The 23645-nt window shown below is 41.8% G+C and overlaps 3 protein-coding genes and 1 pseudogene across 3 annotated transcripts; all 4 read right to left on the bottom strand.

Moving 5' to 3' along the window:
* Nucleotides 1-54: 54 nt before the first annotated feature.
* Nucleotides 55-3293, bottom strand: LOC119725938 (CCN family member 2-like). The gene is made up of 3 exons (XM_038197556.1): nt 3128-3293; nt 1591-1714; nt 55-344 (listed from the first exon to the last, which is right to left on the bottom strand). Exons 1-3 carry the CDS (start codon nt 3172-3174, stop codon nt 207-209), a joined length of 309 nt encoding a protein of 102 aa, XP_038053484.1. The 5' UTR covers nt 3175-3293; the 3' UTR covers nt 55-206.
* A 1464-nt stretch (nt 3294-4757) lies between these two features.
* On the bottom strand, nt 4758-7381 carry LOC119725937. The gene is made up of 2 exons (XM_038197554.1): nt 6165-7381; nt 4758-5732 (listed from the first exon to the last, which is right to left on the bottom strand). Exons 1-2 carry the CDS (start codon nt 6286-6288, stop codon nt 5299-5301), a joined length of 558 nt encoding a protein of 185 aa, XP_038053482.1. The 5' UTR covers nt 6289-7381; the 3' UTR covers nt 4758-5298.
* An 896-nt stretch (nt 7382-8277) lies between these two features.
* LOC119725934 lies at nt 8278-10922 on the bottom strand (annotated as a pseudogene).
* A 1754-nt stretch (nt 10923-12676) lies between these two features.
* On the bottom strand, nt 12677-19493 carry LOC119725933 (organic cation transporter protein-like). The gene is made up of 2 exons (XM_038197550.1): nt 17753-19493; nt 12677-15154 (listed from the first exon to the last, which is right to left on the bottom strand). The coding sequence occupies exons 1-2, from the start codon at nt 19335-19337 to the stop codon at nt 14970-14972; spliced, it is 1770 nt and encodes a 589-aa protein (XP_038053478.1). The 5' UTR covers nt 19338-19493; the 3' UTR covers nt 12677-14969.
* Nucleotides 19494-23645: the final 4152 nt, after the last annotated feature.

Genomic DNA, 23645 nt, shown 5'->3' with positions numbered 1-23645 from the left:
TGCATTATAGGCATAACCCGAATGAGCTTTTTTCCACTCTACCCGGCTCCGAACCAGAGATGAAGCCGAGTTTTCGTAAACCCAATTTGTGTATGTACTATTTGATACTATATACCGGCACCGAAGGCCGTATTATGGTTTATTAGAATAGTAATTAATATCAAAATCGTCATTATGCTCGGCCAGATACATTTTGTTCATATTTATTACAACTTGCAGATACCAGGTTGGGATTTGCAGACGATGTCGTTGGGATTTTTACACCGAGGTAACTGGCAGTAGAGACCGAGGTGCTGCGAACATTCGCCCATCATCTCCAGACCTCCGCACGGTTCATCATAACCCTGACAAATAAAACAAATACAAACAAAGGAAGAAAATATATCAAGCGCGATTGAAGGTTGTATGATCGTGCTTATCAATTCAAATTGAAATAGGCCTATATTCACTAGGCTACGACTCCAATGCATGTTCACTTTGTTGAAGTATTAATGACAGTGCATATGCCCATTGCGGATGTAATAACAATCGGTATCCGTGCATGGGATCATTCATTACTTTTTACACTATTCTTTTGTAATGACTATGTTTATGTGAATAATTTTCCACTAATTTTTATATCGCTATTTATTATTTGTTTTCTATCATTGCTATATTGCATTATAGGCATAATCCAAATGAGCTTTTTTCCACCCTACCCGGCTGCTATTTTTTCTCCTCGCATTTCCGTTTTTAAAACAAGCCGACAAAAGTGATTTAGTTGCTAAAAACTGAGCGTTTAGGGGCCCCGTCATAGCGCTGAAGACTTGAGCCACACAACACAGAGGAGTTAAGCACACATACTGCAATTTGTATCCTTGTGTAAACATTCCGTTGATCTCGTGTACTAAAGTTTTCGAGTTTGAAAGTGTAGTTTAAAAAATGCTCTTATTTTAACCAGAATTAATTTCCTTGGCTGAAATTTGGACTTAATATTCCTTTTCTAAAACTCTTCCATTTGCGACGAATCACCACAACTTGGAAATTCCTAGTTTTTGAGTAAAATCCATATATCTATTTCGTGAAAACCTTGTATTCATCTGTAGAAATTGCCATGTGGAGACGTATACAATATTTTGTTCCTTATTGTACACACGTCTCCAAAGGGTGCGGTGTATCAGGTCACTTATTTCTTTTCCAAGCACACACACAGAAAAACCTTAGAAAATGCACTTCACGTCCAAACGTCGCGTGATGCATACTTGCTGATTCCCCCCGGTACCATAGAGTGATATTATTTTAATGTAGCTCTATTTGCTCGTATTTTTCTTGAATTCGATATGCAATACTATTTTCTGCTCAGCTGCTCCTTGTAAACAGACCCAGCACGTCTTTTATGCAGCACCCCCACCCGCCATCATCATCAGCTACATAATGTAGACCATTTCTTATAGGCCTAGTTTGATTCTTATAAATAATGTAGACCATTCCTTTTAGGCCTAGCTTGAATAGTTTGATTCTATTGACGCTTCAGGCTAACGTGCTTGGTCCAGACCACATTATCCTTACACCACTGATCTGGTTTGGCCGTAATATATATAAACACCATACCTTAGAGCAGACATCGCAGCACCCACAGTGATCTGTGACGAGCTCGGCACCCTTGTAGCAATCCGATTCCAGAACGGACACGCACTTCACCTCCGAACATGGCTTGCAGCCTAGACTCTGGCCTCTAAAAGCAACCCAAAAAAAAAGGAAGGAAGAAAAAAAGAAAGAAAAAGAGGCGCGAAGTCACAGTGGTGTAAATTTAATGGGTTGGGGGTGGGGCAAAATGTAGCCTTTAGTCAAGTCCCACGCGCCTATACCGGACCATCCGGACACGTAACGCACCCTGGATGCTGGCACGTAAAAAGACTAGCACGAGCGGCAAAGCAGCGAGGGCCTTTACTATCTCGTGGAACTAATCACTTATTCATTTATTCACGCAATATAAATCAAGCAATATAAACCAATCATCTAACGGTGGTTTGCGGTTACCAGCAACAGCACGCACGTCATGGCTGTCTGGCGCCAGACGACGGCTGCATGATTTACGTTAGTAATTCTGCATTTTCATTGGTCAATTCACAACGGGTAATGCATTATGCATGTCTACCAAATCGGTAGACAAATGTAAAGAAAAACATTAGCGTTCTCCACGAGATGGTAAAGGCCCTCTCGGCTACGCCGCTCGTCCTAGTCTTTTTACGTGTCAGCATCCGGGGTGCGTCTCGTGTCCGGGTAAGCGCATGGGACTTGACTAAAGGCTATAGGCAAAAACCTGATAAATCGAGAATATGTTGAGAAATACAAGAGTTTTTTGGAAAAATATGTTTTGCCTCCCTCTAGAAAAAAATCCTGGAGACCCCACATTTCTATCACCCTAGCAGTCTCGCTCAGTGTTACAAAAAAAAATGGGAACATGAGTTAATTTGCACCAACTGCAGAATTTCCTTAAAGTGTAGGTATAGTTGAAGGGAAAGTGCCAAATTTCTGGTGTTTTAAGGATTTTTTTTTTTCAATCATATGCTTTGCTTTGGGAGATCAAAAAACATTTGACATGCATGCTAACTTCTGTGAACTGTGTAAAAAGGGGAATGGATTTCAGGGCTAAATTCAAAATTGAAAGTTACCATAATGAATCCGTGTTTCCCCCTCAATTCTTTTAACTACATTCACGACAAATGCTGAACACGTTCATCATCAGTTTGTGTGTCGTATATGTGTGGTGAAACTTTTTTCAAACAAAATATACCACTTACCATCAAAAATATACTGGATCTTTCATTATATTTGGTTAACTTTCTTTTTAAATGTGGTTTATGTACAGCCCAAAATCTCAATTTAGAAAAAAAGATAGGCAAGACAAGGCTGGTAAAGCTGGTTCGGTAGCACAAACAAATCTATTCAATTGATTCAGAATGGCTTTTCGCTGAAAGACTTTAGTGGGCTGGTTTTACTGCCCTGCTCTCTTCACCATTCCAGCAACCAGACTAAGTCACAAGTGAAAGTCAGTCAGTCGGTTACACAGTTAGATACAAAAAGGAAAATAGTTTCGATGGAGGACCTGCAAAAATACAATTAATTGAAAACCGTGATAACATACCCCTGCACGAACATAGCGAAAACTGCCAGTACCACGGCGATCTTCATGTTTCTAATCTGAGCGTTGTCCCGTGCCAAAAGTTAAAGGCGAAACACTTGAAGCTTGAGATGAGACTGACGCGGATGAAAGAAGCGATTTGGAACGCCGGAGTGGTGTTGCAAAGTTCCCACGAGAATATTTATAGGCCGAAACACCGTATAATGCAAATTAGTATAACGGGTTGTTCCATTCATTATAGGGGAGTAGTTGATGTAGTGGTTCTTTCCTCGCCTTCTACCTCTGTGTGGTCTGGGCTCAACTCTTGCCGTGGTCCACATGTGGATTGGATTACAGTCCCTATCTTCTTCCATGTGGGTTTTCCCTATAATATTTTCCTGTGGTTTTCCTCCCGCCTCTAAAACTGTATTTTTCATTGTCTTTTGTCTACATATTCTGTCTTCAGGCTTGCAGGCGATTTTGAGGAATCCTCGGTTTCATTACCAGATATGAATAGTAATTATGCGAGGTGGTGTCTCGTCATCCGTTTGCGTGGAAATAAATGTTGGATGATCCTTCACAATAATTAAGCGATTGAATCAGAAATCTGAAAGTTTTTCAGAGCATCAATATCATATTAGGTCACATTTTTGTTGAAAAGTGTAAAAAAAAAAAAATAGGCCTTAATCGTCACTGGTGAGTGATTTTAAGGAATGAACAAACCAAGTTACTTGCTCAGGGATGTATAAGTATTAGATGTTTTCCTTTCAGTGCCTTTAGTTATTTTTTATTTCTTAAATACATTCCTTAAATGAAGTCTTGCTTGCCAATAAATGGGCTGCCTTTTTTATACTCCCCCTCATATGACCAACAAGTTATTCCCCCGTTTGAAAATGGTACCATCCTACACGTCAATCAGCTTTTTGAGACTAATTGTTACGACAATCAGTGATGGGAAAAAATTTATCCCACACACAAAGCCCTTTGAGCGGAGTCTAATTAACGTCACCTGTTACGAAGAGGCAATTGACCGCAATATACTTTTGATATCACCCAGATCATAATGGAAAAGATCGTTCTGATTGATTTGTCCACCTTTTTTCATCTTTAGATGAATAGTTTATGATGAGCTCGTCCTTGTGCATTGTGTTTTTGCGTACGGTGCCAGCTTGCTGGAAATATAAATGGTTTAAAAATGTATCAATTAGTTAAAGGATACCTGATGGTTCCGTTCTTTCAAGATACCTGATGGCTCCGTATTATTCTCGTCCCAATGAAAAGAAAACAGTCTATTTGTTTCCTTTTATTGTCCTGACTGAGGGGTACTGAAATGAAAGTTGGGTTAAACAGACAGTGAACATCGACGAAAATTAAAATTTACGGGGAAAAAAACATTGGTATGGCGCGAGAAAGAAATGATAGCATTCCTTTAATGTAATTCGATCAAACTAAGTTACACGTGCAAAACGCTCCCGAGTTGTTCATTTCACAAGATTGGCGGGCCCGTTTTAACCCTCATAAAATGAAGCAAAATGTAAAACCAGTAAAGCGAACGAATTGTAAATCACTCATGTCGAAGAGAAACGAAAACATCAAACAAACTCAGACACGTTAATATTCATCAGGTTATAAGGTCACAAAATGAAAAATGAGAATACCACGCAGACATCCAATAAGTGTTCAAGATGATTTTTGTCTGTATTTTCCGGCATTTTATTGTCTTTTTGGTATTTTTGTTTGTTTATAAAGAAGAACAAATTGGAGTTAATCTCCATTTTGCGGCAGTGCTGATAGTCAATGTTGATTTTTTCTTCTTCTGAATTTGATGCGGTAAAAGATAAACGAGATGATTTTAACCGAGTTCTAAAATGGAGTTAGCTACCGTTAACGATGTATCGCAATAAAGAATAGTGTGTGGATCCAAAGAGGATTACGTGCATAGAGTGATATTATATCCTGTCTAAATTTCATTTTGTTAAATAAGTTATACGTTGTCAGACTTACAGAGTTGTGTTTTGATGAACTTATAATTGCCCCCTCCCCAAAGTTGTTTCCAATTGAAATATTGTTACGTTTTATGTGGTCAAAATTTCGGCTGCCTTGAAACGATTATTGAAATTAAGATATTCCTTAAAGTTGCACTGCTCTCGGATATCTGAATTGTTTCAGTTGAGTTAAATTTCTTGGATTGCTTCTTAAAGCAAAGAGAACAATGCGAAGTATATGCATAGTCCACAGATGACCTCCAGTACGAAGATTTTTCCCAGCAGTTTTACAAACGCGATGCATCGGCGGCACTTTTCCTGCATGACTTCGAGCTGCGGGCGCAGAACCAGATCTTGTTGGAGGCAGGCCAGGTCGCCCCTGAGCTTGGTCAGGTGACCATCTATCACGTGATTGGCCCTCTCTTTCTGTCGGTACTCCTTCTTGGTCTGCGACAGCCGCTGTTTGAGCTGATGTGTGCGTTCTTGCAGGTTGTTCCTGACTTGCAGCTGTTGATTCATGAAGGCGGCGTGGGATTGCTGGAGCTCCAAGTGGCGTCGTTGTTGGTCCAGTGCCTTCTCCCTTTGCTTCGAGCATTTCAGCGCACACGCCAGGTCTTCAGGTTTTAGGTTTTCGATGTCGTGATCTGAAATATATATATATATATATATATATATATAAATAAGATACAGGTATTCGAGCCTCTTCGTTCATTCGCAAGTTACTTGGTATTGGTATGGACAGGACAAGTTCATACATGACTGTCGTTTTTTTCGTGGCGAGGGGGGGGGGGCGCAGTAAAGAAGTCATCCTTAACTAAGACCAAAGGCTTCAAGCACTTGACCGAGATTCGCCCAGTAGGTGTTGTTTTGTTTTCATTTCTACCGAGTCCAGTATTTTGTGTGAGAGCCCCCCCCCCCCAAAAAAAAAATAATAATAAAATAGAATGAAATGAAAACTAAAAAAAAAAAAAATACCCGAAACATTCCTGAACATCTGTCATGGCTTTCATATTTTTTTTTTGTGCGAATGCAAAGGTGTAACATTACATAGCACTTGATGCAGATGATACATGTACCTGCTATCCATTTCTCATGTTGTTTCTTCATCTTCACGACTCGCTCTCTCAGGCGGTTCACCTTGTCCCTCATCCGACTGCACTCCTGCCGAGTCCACTCCGCAATCTCCCACAGAGCCGTCATCTCCTCCTGGTGCCTGAGACGGAAGCGCCTGAGGACGACCGGCAGGTCCTCAACTTCCCGCCTGCTGCTGATCCGCTGCTCCTCCAAGCTGCGTCGGTGCCTCACAAGTCTGGTCTTGTAGTCCTTGGCTCGGGCCTCTTGCTCCAGGGCCTGTTCCAGTCTTCGCTTCGTCGCCTTCAGCTTGTCCTCCAGGAGGAGAACACTTCGGGCTTCCTCCGGGGACTCAGCGAGCTGCGGCTCCCGTTGGGTGGTGACGGGTCCCTGCTCGGTTGGGGCGTTACCGCCGGTTTGTGCCGAGCAGGGATTAGGGGAGCTCAATGCTCGCCGTTTGGGACAAAAAAAACCCGACACAATGAAAAAACTTCAAATCCGTAAAAGCTTGCAGCCTTGACAAACTTGGCTTGATATTTGGCTTATACTTAAACTAGCATGATTATATGGAATCGTTAGCCTACATTAACATACATAAAATGTGTGTCTGTTATGAGCTTATGAACCATTTCAAATATTTTTTTAGAAAAAAAGTTTATGTTTTGAGCGCCAATGGTGGCAATTGCAGTTTTCTTTGACTTTATGTAAAATACTTTCAATACTTCTGCGTTGCCAGGACAAAGATACATGATAGCACCTTCTGTCAAGTATTTATCCAAATCACTGGATACTTGCTTTTTGCCGAAGACGTTCATGGCTTGTACCAGCCGAGATTGGTTGAAGTAAGTCTCCATCGGATCCAGCATCATGAATGAAGACATCACGTGGAACATGACGATCCACGGGTCCGGAGTACGAACCGTCAGCATAGTAATCTTAGGCTGAGGTCGATGATGAGAGTATACGTTGTCGAACTTGCGAAGTAGAGGAAAGAAAACAAACGTCGACGAAGTTTTGTAGCGAGCAACAATGTCGACAGACGTACGTGCGTTCAAGAAAAGAGGATCGCTACTGTATACTCATCGCACACAACGCGCACAACCCATGTGTTGTTTCGTGACGCGTGCGTCTCCAACGTTACATCAAGTGCGCCAACGTTCACGATGTGTGACGTCACAGGAGAGGGTGCTCCCAGGGCGCGTCTATATGGAACTTTCGAGAGCCCGATGCACAGTACAGACACATAGGTCGTTTACCAAACATTTTGCTTCGGCTTCGGCTGCGGCTTGGCTTCAGCTCCAAGTTACGTACGAGGCTTTGTCTTCATGCGGCTCCGCCACAGAGCTATATCAAATTAATTAATTTTGCTCTATGGCTCCGCGCCAAGCCCAACAGCAACCAAACGCTTATTTGGAACGCCGAGGCTTCGGCAGGCTTCTAATAGCGGCTCAAACCTTTCGCGTTGCTTCGGGCGAATTCGGCACCGCTCGTCGTTGTTAATGTTATGATTATGACATTGCCGGGCTATGACAATGACCATGATATTTTAGCGCCAATTAATGCTTTTATTTCCGTGATTTTGATTACAAATCCGGCTTTATCTGCCAGAAATCAACGAAAGCGATATTTTGCGTCTGCCTTAATACAATATATCAAATAGATAATCAAGTTAAAAGTTTCTGAACTTATAACTTATTAAAATACTAAGCTAGCTAATATGCATGATACATTAAATCCAAATAAACTTTAACAAAACAATAAAAAAGGAAGAACATTCTCTTAAATGCGAAAATTAAAACACTTTTATAAAGCATACAGGTCTAAAAAACATTCATACATCAAATTAATAGACGTTTCTGCACTGTCTAATTCCTGATTAAAATACTGAGGTTGCTAATCTCCATAATACTTTAAATCCCACTTAACTCTACCAAAATGTAAAAAGAAATGATGTATGAGTAAGTGTATCAAAAAAGGTAACCCTACTTGAAAGGGTAACCCTACTTGAAAGGGTTACTATGGCCAGACTATTTGTTTACAAGCAAGAAGCATGGTATCATCTTAAAGCTGAAGCTGTGCACTTTTCAATGCTACCTTGGGTTAATTTCTAGAGTCACGCATCATGGAGCACCATTGTCTTTGAAGTTGTGGTGCAAAAATGCAGTCGGTTCACTTTCCTGATGAACAAACATTCATGTTTTTTATTCATGTTTTTTATTCATGGATTTTATTCATGGTTTTATTCATGATCATAGGTAAAACACTTAACAGCAGCAAAAGTTTCTGGTTTTCTCACATTGGCCAAGACCCTCCCTCCGCTGTCGTACGGAGCGATGTTTTCCTGAGATCTCGCTGTACTTGGCCTTCCTAAACGTCCTTTGTTGTGGTTGAGGCTGGTTCCATGTGCCTCCTACTTTCTCACATTGGCCCAGATTGTTTTCTTTGCTGGTGGTTCTCAGTCTAGGAATGCTTCTCCAAAGGCATCCTGTGCTGTGTAGCCTGCAAACTTATGGGTCCATGTAATTTCTTGACCACAGAGATTCTCTGCTCTGCTGTTAGCTGAACCATCGTGACAACCTGAGGTTAACACACTGTCTAAAGGCTAGAATGACATGGGTTCAAAAGTGAACCAACTGCATTTTGCGCCACAACTTCAAGACAATGGTGCTCCGTGATGCGTGACTCTGGAATGTAACCAAAGGTATCATTGAAAAGCGCACAGCTTCAGCTTTAAGATGATACCATGCTTTTTGCTTGTAGACAAATAGTCTGGCCATAATAACCCTTTCAAGTAGGGTTACCTTTTTTTGAGACACCCTGTAGTTCTCTCTTAAATGAGTCTTAATGGAAGACAATGCATGTAATAAATCTGAACACTTCCATTGAAATAGTTTCTAAAAAGGACGATAACGCTCATTGATCTTTTAGCTAAACGTTTTCAATAATCAAGTAAAAACAAACATGATATTTTAATTCAGTTCTTATTCCATGTACGTCATTTTCATTAAAAACAAAGTTAAGGGCATCTTATATTATGAAATCGAAATTTAACAACAAAATCAAGGACCCTTTATGTAAGATGCTTGTTTTGTTTGTTTGTTTGACCTCTTATTGGTGATATAAAAAAATGCAATATTTAGAGCCCGCAGTTTAGCATTTTTCATCATTTAGTATTCATTCATCAGCCATAGAGGTATTTATGGTGAGGGCGTGGCCTCGACTGGAATTTCTTCCTTCTTTTGCGATGTTTTTTTGCGTTGTTTTTTAGGCAAACATCCAGGAATGTGTAGAGATAAGGATTGATGGAGGAGTTGATGGGAAGATGAAGACAACGCTCCAGACAAAGACCTCAGGATTGTTCTCAACAACGCCAGCCTGGAAGAGAATTCCCATGATAATGACAGGGATCCAACACAGGAAATCCGTCAAGAAGACAATGGCCGCCATTTTGACGGCCATCCGAACCTCGCTTTCATCTCGCGCACTGCGGCTGCGAACTCGTCTAGCTGTCACTTTGAATTTGACGAAGATGGCGACGTAGCAGGCCAGAATGAGTCAGAAACTAAACAGATTGACACCCAGGAACAGAACGATAGAAAAGACCCAGGTAGCGGACTGGCTGGATGGTACCGGTCTGGCGTAGGACATGCACTTCACCGATTCCTCCAACATTAACGACGTCTTTCTTCACCTCAGAACCTGTAACTTTGGTCGTCAGCAGCAGACCAATGCAAACATCTGAGAGACCATAAGCCTTGGACGCCTCATCCGAAGCCAGAACTGTGGATATCACGGCAAGAATGACCGTCAGGAGCCAGACGAAGCCCACAACAATCTTAGCCCCCTTGAGAGTCAGACGGGTGATAGGAGAAAAATGGGTAGACGATGAACATGAATCTCGCCCCGCTGATGAGGACTAAGAAAAACACAGACGCTTCGTTGGCCATGATGAAGGTGAACCCTGCTGCTTTACACGCGGCGCTGGTTCGCCATTCGCCAGACACCTCAAAGTAATGGGTCTCGTAATACGCATCAGCCCCCGCTGTGATTAACATGTACAAGCCCATCAGAGCATCAGTACCAGCCAGATTGAACACCAATGAGGAATTAATCATCCCACGAGCACGGTTTCCTGTCTCCCCCCGACACCTCCAAACCATGACGAAGCCATTGCCAACTACTGCGCTGGTACCCAAGATCCACATGAAGACCTTCAAGACGTAGTTGGGTACCAGCCGATAGACAAAGAGTTCGGGAATCTCAAACCACTCCTTGCACTTTTTGGTAGTTCTGACCCGAAGAAACAGCACAGACGATAGTCAGTTACAAACCTAAATATAGATACAAAATACAACAAAAAAGTAAGAGTTTCAGAACAAATTCCTTCACTAATCAGAGCACATTTCCTCAAGGGGAGGTCGTGGGTTCGGATCTTGCCCGAGTACCTTAGTTTCTGAAGTTTCTTTACGGATATACACGTACCTAGAACGCATGACATTAAATAGTAAGGGACCGGATTTTCCATAGGCTTTTTTGCTCTTGCATACAAATTAAAAAACAAAGAAACTGTTTTAGATTCGTGTTGAATTACACTCGAGAATTAGCACACTCACAGAAATAGTCGGGAGTCTTAGGGATTGTTTGGTTCAGATTCTTCCAAAAGCACCAAACTTGGCACAGATGTCGTCCATACCATACTATTTCGATTTTTGACGGGCGCCAAGACGGGCGCCCCACGGGGCCGCCATATTGGCAAAATCCAATATGGCTGCCATCCGGGTCAGAGGTCAATCGAACTAAACGAGCTAGAATCATAAATAATATATATATTGGCAAAATCCAATATGGCTGCCATCCGGGTCAGAGGTCAATCGAACTAAACGAGCTAGAATCATAAATAATACCACTTTTCAGGTATTTTCGGGGTCGAACAATCTGAATTTGATGTTATTTTAACGATTTAAGTCAAGACAGACGCCCCAAGGGATCGCCATATTGGCAAAATCCAAAATGGCCGCCAAATATATCACAGTTGAACAAATAACGAGCTAAAATCCTAAGTAATACCACCTTTAATGGGTTTTCAGGGTCCAGCCTCCTCCCCCCTCCCCCAATTGAACTCACGTCTTTGCACCCAGACTTGGCAAGCAAAGTTAGGCCATTGCTTGATGTGCGAGTTCACAAGGTCAAGAAAGGATGAGGCTTGGATGGCACATGTACCAGCTTGCTGAAGCAAGGCAAGTTTGCAGATTGTGATATCATCGCCTGGTTGGGATACAATGAAATCAGTGCTAGCAAACGAGTCGGCAAAGCCCCATGCCGAAATCGGGATCTATGCCCTATTCCTAGACAAGGCCGCATCCACATCTTCAATGTTCAAACACGCGATGGAACTACACGATGCAGGGCACTGAATTCCTCAACCCAGGCCAGACCAGCGTGTTTGGACCAGTCACGTACTGTATGATATCATCAAACTGCTCTCAAAAGTCAATACCACCGATTTTTTTTTTGAGGAGAAGACAAGTTTGTACCTATGATTGGCGTACAGCGTGCTGAACATTTAAGACAAGATTTATCAATGTGATAGGGAAGCACCTGCCTCACTCTGGGAGGGCCACTGTCCTTTCTAAGGCTGAGGTCCTGACATTCGCTCACAGTCTGAACTCAATGAGCATCACATCAGCGGCACGAGGTACGCGCATTAAGTCTCTCTCACGTCACTTTACCTGGTCATGCAGACCGCCTACTCAGAGCATTGTAAGAATGTAATGGGCACACTGGAGTAATTCGTTATGCGACCCACTGAGCCTGAAAAATTGAGAGTCGAGTCACTGCGATCACTTTCGAGATCATTTCAAGCTTGTTTTGGAGATCTTTGGCCTATTGGAGCTCTTAATGGACTTCGGAAGTGGTGAAAAGTACAGTAACATACTAGTCCATAGCATTTACTATCTCGGTCTGACAAAGTCCCCGGCACCACCCCTCTTCCAAAGCCTAACATGGTGCGACACGTCTTGCTTCGCCATACTCATGGAGAGCGGAGTGGTGCAGCTGCAGGTGTCAAAATGGGCCAGACATCGCTTCTTCACTACTTCTTCAGCATACCAGCTACTGCCGTGCTGTTTGAACATGTAAAGCAACCGCTACTACAGGCCACCTCGGTCCAGCAGGAAATTCCTGACTTCATCGAGTGGGGCTGGCACAAAGATGGTACCAGTACATGGCAACCACTATGGACCACACTCTCAATGATGCTTCAGTGGCATGCGCCATTCTCGTGCACTTCTGTCCTCTACAAATTATGGAGACATGTGCATAATTGGACGGTAGTGATGACCAGTGGAGTACTCATTTCTGGCCGGGCATCATAGAGGGCGAGCCAGAACGTAAAGGTGGTAATATCAATCACTGGTACATGTGCATATTGTAAATAAACAGCTCCATTCAAACGCACACAGCGGCATTAGCATTTTGTCACTGCAGATATCATCTCCAAATATTTAAATAAAAATAGTTCAAACAATAATCTTTATTGATAAGTTAATCCCTAATGACCTTTAGGACAAAATATGACATACAATCTTTAATAAAGCAATATATTCAGATTCTCCGACCCTGAAAACCCCCGTAAAATGGTATTATTAATGCTTCTAGCTCGTTTAGTTTTTAACTGTGACTGACCTCTAACTTGGCTGGCGGCCTGAATTGTTCCATATGGCGGCCCCCTTGGGCATCCGTCTTGCATGAAATCATTAAAATAACCTCAGTTTCAGATTCGTTGACACCGAAAACCCCTACAAAGTTGTATTACTTATGATTCTAGCTAGTTTAGTTGTTAACTGCGGTGTGTGGCGGCCATTTTGGATTTTGCCAATATGGCGGTCCCTTTGGGCGTCTGTGTTGCCTCAAATCGTTAAAATAACATCAGATTCAGATTGTTCGACCCCCAAAATACCTGAAAAGTGGTATTATTTATTGCGAGCGACCACCTTCACGTGAGCGTGGTGCCTCCTCAGTAATGATTTCTACTTTTGATTGTAGGGTAAGTAAGCATTTATATAAAACACAAGGAAATATCCCTCACCAAACTATAAACAGCAAAAAGGCATAAAACACGTTAACTTTAAAAGGTGCAAAGAGCACGACAGTTTGCTACATAGTCCGATCATCTTATCATTATCATTAGGACTAACTGTTACAAAGCATATCATCTGGAGGAGCGATGTATTCCAGTGTTGAAAGAGTTTGTAATTTGAAAATAGGTCATATTGCAAGTTGCAATACATTTAGTCAAGGGGTAACACAGCACACCTTGCTCAGTTTGAAACCATTATATTTGGTTTTAGAGTATTTTTCCTCTTGAAGGCACGTTTTCAATAATTTTAATGCAAATGCATATAATTTGACTGTTAAGCTCTAATTCCCCCAAAAAGTTGTATTTTCCCATATTGCGTGTTGTTATTTAAACAAAATTCTTTTTAAAAGCCGTCTTGTTTAAAAAAATGTTATTATACAATGTAGTGATTTGATGGTTTCATGCAAAATGTAATTGCTTTTTTGTATCATACTGATTACCTATATAGGACGCAATGAAGCGGTTCATTAACTTCTATTTAATACATTTATGCCCTAACAGTTTAAAACTCTTTCAACCGGCCCTGCAAAACAGCGGATCCAGGGGGAAAACAAACACACCTCGTTTTATGTTTAGAATGTCGTAAAAACTTAACAGAAGAAATACATTTGCAACCCCTCCCCTTGCTTTTCATATTAAATTGGGGTAAGGGGAATTTTTTGTGCCCACTTTTTAGAAAATAAAAAAATTTTTGCCCCACCCCCTCCCCCAATTGTGTTATGGATCAGGTCTTGGCCCTGTATACATTACAAAGTACTATGTACATTACAATAATTTACAATACAATGCAATAAAATAAAAGTAAATGGGATTAATGCATGATTTTAAAGCAACTATTATAACCATTGTAAAACTATTACTACTACATGCACAGTGTGAATCAACATCGATATAAACAGACTCTACTATAAGGTGAATTAGTGAACACAAAGCATTTGGACATAATCTTGTGACATCAAAAAAATATGACATACATACAGTGTGTATCCAAAAAATGATACATTTAGTGAAAAAAAATATATAAAATATACAACCTCCTTTTTTATTTAACTATCAATTATATACGCTTCACAAATTATTTCTCAACACTGTGCTGTTTTCCCATCTCATTTGGACACCTCAATCCAGAGATTTAGACAGTTATTAGAAAGGGATCAATGTAGTCTAATTTGCAGCAAAGTGGATGAACGGATTAACATGCAGTAAATATCTCTGTTTGCCAACTTACCTATTGTTCTTTGGCAATCAATATTTATAAGATAACAGGTACAGAAAAGAACACCAAACAAACCCAAAAAATTACCCTCTACCATGCTTTAGTTTTATGAATAAACATCTGAACGGCGTTGTAAATGAATATGGTACGTAAATGAACAACTAGTACCTATTTCGATTACGTCTAAGTCTTTGATGGTTTCACTGAGACATCAAAGTGACCTTGTTATGTCAAAATGACGAGTTTTCGGCCTCAGTTCCACCTCGCAAAGACTGCATGATGATCCAACGTTCGTGGACAGGATTTAAACGCTAGGTTCTTGCAATTTGCAAGATCGAAAAGTACGTCCAACACCAAACAAACGGCTAAAGGTGTGAACGCTAGAGACATGGGTCAGCTAAAGATGGACCCGTCAATAGTTCAACACTGGCAGGCGACATGATAGTGTGATAAAGCCTAAATATTCACTGCTGCTGTGGGAGGTTCCTCTCGACTGGAAAGAGGCATGTAAGCCCCTGAAGGTTGCGGCACGCCATCATAGAGGTTCGTGGATTGAAGCTCAAAGTCTGCAGGAGGCTGGGCGGTGTTCACTCCCTGGCTGTGACAGGCGCTATTGACGCAGAAAAAGAAGCTGGAACTCTCTGCAGAACGAAGATGTTACGGACATTTATAACAAAAGAATGAGTGGGCTAGGCCTGTGCCATGTTTGTGATTTAAGAAATGTTGTGGGTGCCAATTGTATACGTTGCCGAAATCGTGGCGACTCTGCCAAACTTGATGCATTCATGGTAACAGGTTCACGCACAGCGAGGGGACAACGCGAACACAGTGTTTCGCTATAAAATGGCTATAAGACGGGAAAAAAACGGTTGTTTACATCGGACACGACGGAGTACGCATACGTTTTTCCTAATGTTTTCATTCATTGCTCACGATACACGTTGTGTTTGTCACGTAAATTAAATTACATAGAGCACCAATGCACAAATGTGGTTTATTTCACGTCACGAAAGCGGAATCACAATTGTGTTATTTCGTGGAGAACGAATTTCGGGGTGCACTTTTGCGACCCCCAAAAATCGGGCTGTTCGTGCTAGTTTTGATTTCAGCCGTAAAATGTTCGCCTTTTGCGGACGTGTAAAAAACACATTTGTGCATTGTTGTTGTGTATAATATTTATGCGACACACACAATGAGTGCGTTCGATTACTCCCCCCAGCTTACTCGCGCCTGGCTCCTGTTATGACAGACACAGGCTGCATCCGAATCAACTGTCTAGAGCTAGGTCTAGGTCCACGCCCATTGAAAAAAACACGGGGACGCGCTGACAATAGACGTATAGCCGTAGCTCTGGAAGCCCGTTTCGGACACGGCCTGAGGCGTCACGTTGGCAGCCATGTTTATTGTATGGCCTTATGGGATACTTACCCAAATAACCGGAACTGATTGTTTCAAACATTCGTTCTTTATACGTACTGCAAATGAGTGGAAAAGTCTGCCTGAACACGTCATCCAAAGTTAATCTGTGAATGTGTTCAAAAGTTCCCTGTTTGATTTCTTGACCTTTTAGCTTAATATGGCATCTTTTAATTTTTGTTTTTTATTAAGCAGGTTTATCGTAATATATCTTTACATATTTTATTAAATATATATATCTATTTTCAACTTTTTTTTTTTTTACATTTTAACTCTTTTAATGCTTCACTGTTGTGTGTAAATTGGTTTGATTGTGCATTTCCATTATTGCTTAATGTTATTTTGTTCCTATCTTTCAGAGTTATATTTACTAGTTTAAACAATTTATTCTTGCGTGTAATTGTTTGATAATATCTCTATTTTATCTCCTTTGTTTTTGTTGGCCAGTTGGTTTGAGGGTGTTTTTTCCACTTTTAAATTTATATGTACTTATTTTTAACGTTTTATTATTTTATTTTTATTAATGTTTGTCTGCGCGTCTATTTTATCTTTCTTAGTTTTTTTTGGTTGGTCATAGATTTTATCATGTTAATTTTACTTTTTCTTTTCTTCTTATACGTTAAATTTAAAATAATATCCTTTTTGTTTTACAGTTTACATGATTACTTTAAGTTTTTATCTTTAACTGATTACTTTTAAGTTTTGATAGTATTTTATTCGGGAAGTGGTTCAAGATGGGCTGTACAGTCTTTCCACAACCCATGTTTCTGTCAAAAATTTATAATAATAATAATAATAAAATGAAGACGACAGAAAATACGTATGCGTACTCCGTAGTGTCCGATGTAAACAAGCTGGGGCATTTCGTCTTTTCTCGGGAACGGTTTGACATTTAGGTTGTTTCCTTTCAACCAGATGTTTGAAATAGGATCAGTAAATACAGAAGCATGAAAACTTCGGAGATTTGAGGAAGCAGTGCCCCTGCAAACGATTTAACTGAAAATATTTGCTCTCGAGTAAGTGGACTGCACAATGTACGGGTGTACAGGTTTATAAGTTTGCAGAAAATAAAGTCATTGTAAGCGAAACGGGAAGCGGCACACCAACGTGTGTGCGCAGCGTGAGGCACTACTCGGTGCGCATTTCTAACTTCGCGCGCGTTGAGCTATAGGTTACGTTCTGGAGGACAGATACATTCAGCTGTTACAGTATGACTTATGTAAAAAAAATTGCGCGTTCACGAGAGACCACAAAAATTGCGCATATTCATTGCACAATGAATGGGGGCGTATGCACGCGCTGCTGATCTGGTCTTTTTATTATATATCTATGGTCAACAACCTCTGCGCGTAATCGCTCCTTACCATTTCACAATCGATCTTAGCCTGGTTTCCATATCGAAGTTAAGCGGAACCGGGTTCAACTTTGCCGATTGTCTGCAAGATAGTTTGCGTCTGTCTGGGTTGTCGGCGACACTTCCGGATGAAATGTTTCCATATGTCTGCGTTGCAGATTGGGCCCTTTGCGTTTCTTACGTCGATATTGAAACTAGGCTTTAACTAAGCGTTTGGTACAGTATGTCAGGTGCAAATCTTTGACACCGGCTTCAAATGCTTGTTTAATATGTTCGTATCAACTACCCCCCCCCCCCAATCCATTAAAATGCGCTCGAATGTCAAAAACATGATCTCTCAAAAACATGTTGCCGCCTCCTGGCGTACAAAACGCCATGAATTACTAAAGCAGACAACAGGATATTTACTATATCTTTGTTAGTAGTCTCTGTCAATAAAGTGATTATTAACTTAAGTCCATGCACTTACTTCCAAATTGTTCTCCTTCAGCGATAGTATTAGGTAAGTTGCGCCCCAGAGTTTCCGGGAGCATCAGCGAGAGTATCCCGGCAATGACAGAGCAAGTACCGAAGACGAGGAGTGGCAGAGGAACCCAGTGCTTGCCTAGGATCACGATAAATGGACAGAGAATGCCGCTAACACGAGCCACCATGGAACATGCCCCAATACCCGTACTCCTGATGACAGTCGGGAACAGCTCACAAGCGTAGATGTAGACGTGGTTGAAGACGGCAGTTATGGCAAACTTGCCAACCATTGCAACTGCAGCTCTTGCTGCCCCAAGAGGAAGAAAGATTGTGATCAGGCAGGCCACTCCACCGGCGACGTACAATGCGACCATGGTCAAACGTCTTCCGAAGCGTTCCATCACATACCAAGAGAAGAACAGGCTTGGTATTTCAACGGCTCCTGCCACAAAAGCAGCTAGGTAGTCATCTATACCGAGGGTAGACGTGCTCAAAGACAATCCATAGTAGACCATATTAACAACAAACCAATCACACCACATGATGAGGGTGATCCTGCGAAGGTTAGGTGTGCGAACCAGATCAAGCTGTGTGACCGACGAGCGTTGGTTTAGGACAGATAGCTTTACATCATCAGACGTATCAAAGGGATTCTCCGGAACTTTGGTTCCATTGACTTTTGCGATTTTGGTCAGAATGGCGATCGCTTCATCAAATTTGCCCTTTGACATGAGCAAACGAGGAGACTCTGGTAGAAGTAACAGCAACGGCAAAAAGAAAACAAACTGAAGTGAAATTGCCAATTGCAGGTGACGCCATTCTCGTAGTAAGAACGCCATCACGGACAAAAGCATTAAGCCAAAGCTGAAGAACAAATTAAACAAAGTACCGACGAAGACTCGCTTCTTTGATTCCACCATCTCAGAGGCAATGATGAAAGTCACAAGGAAGGATCCGTAGACACATGCTGCCGTGATGACACGCAATACAACGAAAGCTGGAAAGTTGGGGATGAAAGCTGTGCCTATGGAAGAGACGGTAACTAGAAGGAGGCATATGAGGAAAGTCTTCCTTCTTCCCAACAAATCACCGGACCAACCCCAGACAACGGAACCGACAAGCAATCCGACAAACCACACTGACTGTGCTAGACCAGCATAATCCGCTCTGTCACACACCAGACTGTAATCCTCAATGATAGTCGACTTGTAGCGCGATCGGTCAAAGTCCCAGCCAGCATCGCATGGTCTCACGTCAGTTGCATTCGGGCCCAAGCCACTCCCGGTGTCTTCATCATCCATCACATACCGCTCGCATGATGAGTAAACCTTGTTTCCATTAGGACTCAGTTCGTACGGGATACCATAATTCTTCAGCAATTCCTGGCACTCGGCCTCGAAGAGCTGACTGCAGTTGGTAGGTTGGCTGCCCTGGATCACACACCAATGGTCCGTGTCCGGAGCCAGAAACACCTGCACCAGAAATTGACATCCCGTCGGTATATTATAAGCAACCAAAACAAGAATCAAAACTTTTTGATACTTGCCAAAAGCGCCGATGTGGCGCAGTATGTCGTCGTACTGCATTGCAATTGTGAGTTAAGTTGCCACAGCTAGCGTTAAGCACAACTGCACTGTTCCAGTACACATTAAACATTGTGCTATTACGACTGTAACTGAACTGAGTGCTTGTAAACTGTCACGGACGGCTGCGTTATTACTGACCTCGGTATGTATTTGATGAATGCGCCTGCTTTGTGTCAAATCTGTTCGGGAAAAAAAACCTATTTGGAAATATACTGGAGTTGCAGTCTTTACTTTTGACTGTGTGGCGAAGCGTGTACAGTGCAACAAAGAAGTTGATGCAGTATCCAGTAAAAATAACTACCGGCAATTGAGTCAGTTTACAAAACCCAAACAGGGTTTTGTAAACCGACTCAATTGCCTGTATTGATGTCATTTTTATCTGGGGAGTAAACATTTCTTGAAAAGGGCACTTATACTTCCGACACAAGCCCTCTGTTTGCGGCTACCTTGCTGTAGGGCGCCCCCAACGGGAGTTAATTTAGTTTTTGCTCCTTCCAACCCCAAATTCCCCCCCCCCCCCCCCCCGTTTGCTCAAAATTGCTGTGATCGGACAACGGTCCATCGGCCCCGTTCAGATTTTGGGCGCATTTGTTGCGGAACCGCCATTGGTGACACTTTTTGAAACGCTGCCCCCCCCCCAGGTCCCGCCCCCTTAAAAAACCACTGTCGTGGAATGTAAAGCGCGTGCGCACACATTTGACAACAAACGATGGAAGGTGCCATTTTGAAATTATAAAGAAGCGAAGTTTTTTTAATTTCCCCAAACCACTTGTACGGCACGAGGAAGGATGGATGACTCATATTTCATCAAAACAATGTGAGAAAAAAATCTCTGACTGCGATTTCTGGCCTGAAAACAAGCCCTCTGTTTGCGGCTACCTTGCTGTAGGGCGCCCCCAATGGAAGATAATTTAGTTTTTGCTCCTTCCAACCTCAAATCACCCCCCCCCCCCCTTGTTCGCTCGAGATTGCTGTGATCGGACGACGGTCCATCGGCCCCATTCAGATTTTGGGCGCGTTTGTTGCGGAACCGCCATTGGTGACCCCTTTTGAAACGCTGCCCCCCCCCAGGTCCCGCCCCCCCCCCTGAAAAAAAAAAACACTGTCGTGGAATGTAAAACGCGTGCGCACATATTTTACAACAAACGATGGAAGGCGCCATTTTGAAATTATAGGTTACAGACCAGTAAATGAACTTCCATAAACCCCAATGGTAAATGCTCCCAATTCAGAAATTCGGGAAAAATACTTACAACTTTTCAAAGTGTTCGAGTCACACATCAAATTAAAGCTGATTTCATTTCATTTTTCAATTTCTTTTCAATTTTTGGGGAGTCAACTGATGACTTTTACTAGAAATTTCCATCCGAAGATGATCACCCCTGAAAATCGTCCTGAAGCCCATCGCCATTTTGAAAAACGATGCCTACACTCCATTGGAAAATAAAGCACTTTAAGGGCCCCAGTTTCATCCAAATTGAACGGAACTACAAGCTCACAGTCCTGTGCTCGGCTTCCACCCATATTAATTACAAACCCTCAAGTTCATGGCCCACAGCATGCTAAAATACTGAAGATTATGAGGGCATGCAAATCGTGATTTGCCCGGCGTAGGCAATTTCGGACCGATTTACTGGTCTGCAACCATAAGTGAATACACAAGGTTTTCACGAAATAGATTATATGGATTTTACTCAAAAACTAGGAATTTCCAAGGTGTGTTGATCCCTTGCAAATTGAACTTTTTTATGTAAAGTATATTAAGTCCGAATTTTAGCCCATGAAATTAATTGTGGTTAAAATAGGAGCATTTTGAAACTACACTTTCAAACTCGAAAACTTTATTACACGATAACAAAGAAGTGACTCCACCAGAACACAAATTTCAGTAAGTCTGGGTGTGTATGGGTGAGATTGTCTTACAGTCACTATGTGGACATGTGAACAAAAGATGTCCACATAATGCAGGTTGTGTTGACGTTATGTGGACTAAGCCGTGTCCACATAACGTTTCGCCTTCTCTGAAAAACATGTTTATTGAGACATTTTCGGGTTAGGGTTATGCGTCGCAGAAGAAGAGAAACATTCAAGGAAATTAACAAACCAATTTCGGGTTGAAAGAGTTTTCACAGTTTAAGTAAAGTTATTTTGTGTTCACGAAAACAAAGGAATTTCACATACAGCATGTAAAACAAACATGTGGGTGGGTGTGGGTGTGTGTGCGTGTACAAACACTGCCTTGTGGGGTACCGGAACAATGGGAGGTACCCCACAAGGAATGCACACCGACTTGCGGGGTACCGTTTTGGTACCCCACAAGTCTTTCACGAAACAGATATATGGATTTACCCAAAAACTAGGAATTTCCAAGGTGGGTTGATTCGTCGCAAATGGAAGAGGTTTATAAAAGGGATGTTAAGTCCGAATTTCAGCCCAGGAAATTAACTATATGGTTAAAATAAGAGCATTTTGACATAAGTGTGCGACGTTGCAAAATTACACGAGGGCTAGTATCATCTGTCGATGGGGGCGCTGTTCAAAACCGACGACTCTGCACACTAACGATCAATATATGGCGCTTTTCAGGGCGATAAATGGGCAAAATTCATTTTTTTTTAAGGCACCCGTAACTGCCAGTGGCACTAACAGGGCACGCCTTTTTTTCTTCTTTTTTCAAAGGGCACTAATTCAGACCAAAAAAACCAGACTTGTTAACAAAAGAAGGGCACTCTTTACAAGTATTACAAATATTGGGGGTTTACGCTGGTGAAAAAAAGAGCATTTGAATGGAAAAGATCATTCTTTACCCCCCCCCCCCCCCCCCCCCCCCCCCCCCCCCCCCCCCCACTGGCTGGTGGGAGGGGGTTCGTTTCCGAATGTGTCCGAAGTTGCTGAATGCAGTTCGTCGATACTTGCGGATAGCTTCGGGTATTTCCAGGCGTAAAATAGGTTTTATTTACCTGCCATACTAAAAATATTAAGAAAAATAAGTTGATAATTAATATTTATTGCTTGCATTTAAACAATTTTTTTATTCAATGGCGATTTTGTGCATCAAATATGCCCTCAGATTGTACGAGGGGCGAGCTTTGTTGTGTCATATACTATTTTGAATTTATCGACGGTTACCGGGATTTTCCAAAAGTTCGACGTGGTCTAAATTCCTTCTTCTTTTTTAAAGTGATTTTTTTTATTTGATCGGAACATTAGGAGCTTATCATGTTAAAGCCAAAGCGGTAACGAAGCCGAGCTTTGCAAAAGGGCCGTCATTTTTATGGGTAGTAGGCCGACTGATAAGGTTTGTGCACAAAACCCCAGACGCTTAGGGTTTGGTGTAAAATGATCGGAGGACCATTTTTTTATGGCAGTGTCCTGGTAATGGAATAATGCACGAGGTCAAACCCCGCACAGGGAAAATCATTAACGCTCCGTAGCGTCGGTAGATGAAAAAATACGTCTGTCTATGGACCTGTGGTTTTTATTGTGCCCCCTCCAGACATCGGAGAAAAGGCTTCACACTTCATCTGTTAATCAAAGAAACTCTCATTTCAATGGTCAGTGCTTTTCTATTGTCAACCTAGACCAGGGAGAGATGAGTTCCACGTAGGACTTGCAGAACCAGGAGCGTCTTTGATGGATATCACTGGTTTAAATTACTTGAATGAAAATGAAGTGGCTACGTCACGTATGTTTCAGCCCCATAGACCGTGCGTGCATTTAGTTCGTCTTCTCACGCATGCGCAATGGTTTCCTCCGCGTCGTCGGCTTGCAAACAGCGGTAGCAGACGACGCACTGAACGATTGTCTGGTTTTCATGTCTTAAAATGTATCCTTCTCAAACGTACTTAAAAGATGATTCAAACCAAAAATTATCAGTAGACCAAGTGAACAAAGATTATAAATTGTCTCTACAGTGTGGTAACGGCGCTAAAAACCTTTTCAAATATATAGAAAAAAATAATAATAATTATGGACAAAAAACGTACAAATGAAAAGGAAAAACGTCGTTCGCTTTTGAGTTTGGTTTAGACATTTGGACAATTTCCCGGGTTACCTTAGATCAGCCGTAGTACCATCGGAAAGGATGATAGATTATTTTCATTTTACAGGTGATTTGATGTAAGAAGGAAACCTGTAGCTTATAAAAATCGTCATTTTTCGAGTAAACCCATTTTGAAAGCTTCGTGCACAAATACACAAGTCCCAGTGCCCTCTGTGATCGTACTAAACTGCATTTCAGGGCCGGGAACCAGTCAGTTGTAAATCGTTTAACAGTTAAATGTATACATTTCCAACGCGTCGAAAGAT

The sequence above is a fragment of the Patiria miniata genome, unplaced genomic scaffold (genome assembly GCF_015706575.1).
Source record: "Patiria miniata isolate m_02_andy unplaced genomic scaffold, ASM1570657v1 HiC_scaffold_19, whole genome shotgun sequence".
NCBI lineage: Eukaryota > Metazoa > Echinodermata > Asteroidea > Valvatida > Asterinidae > Patiria > Patiria miniata.
The sequence above is the reverse complement of the archived record's forward strand: the minus strand, read 5'-3'. Positions and strand labels throughout refer to the sequence as shown.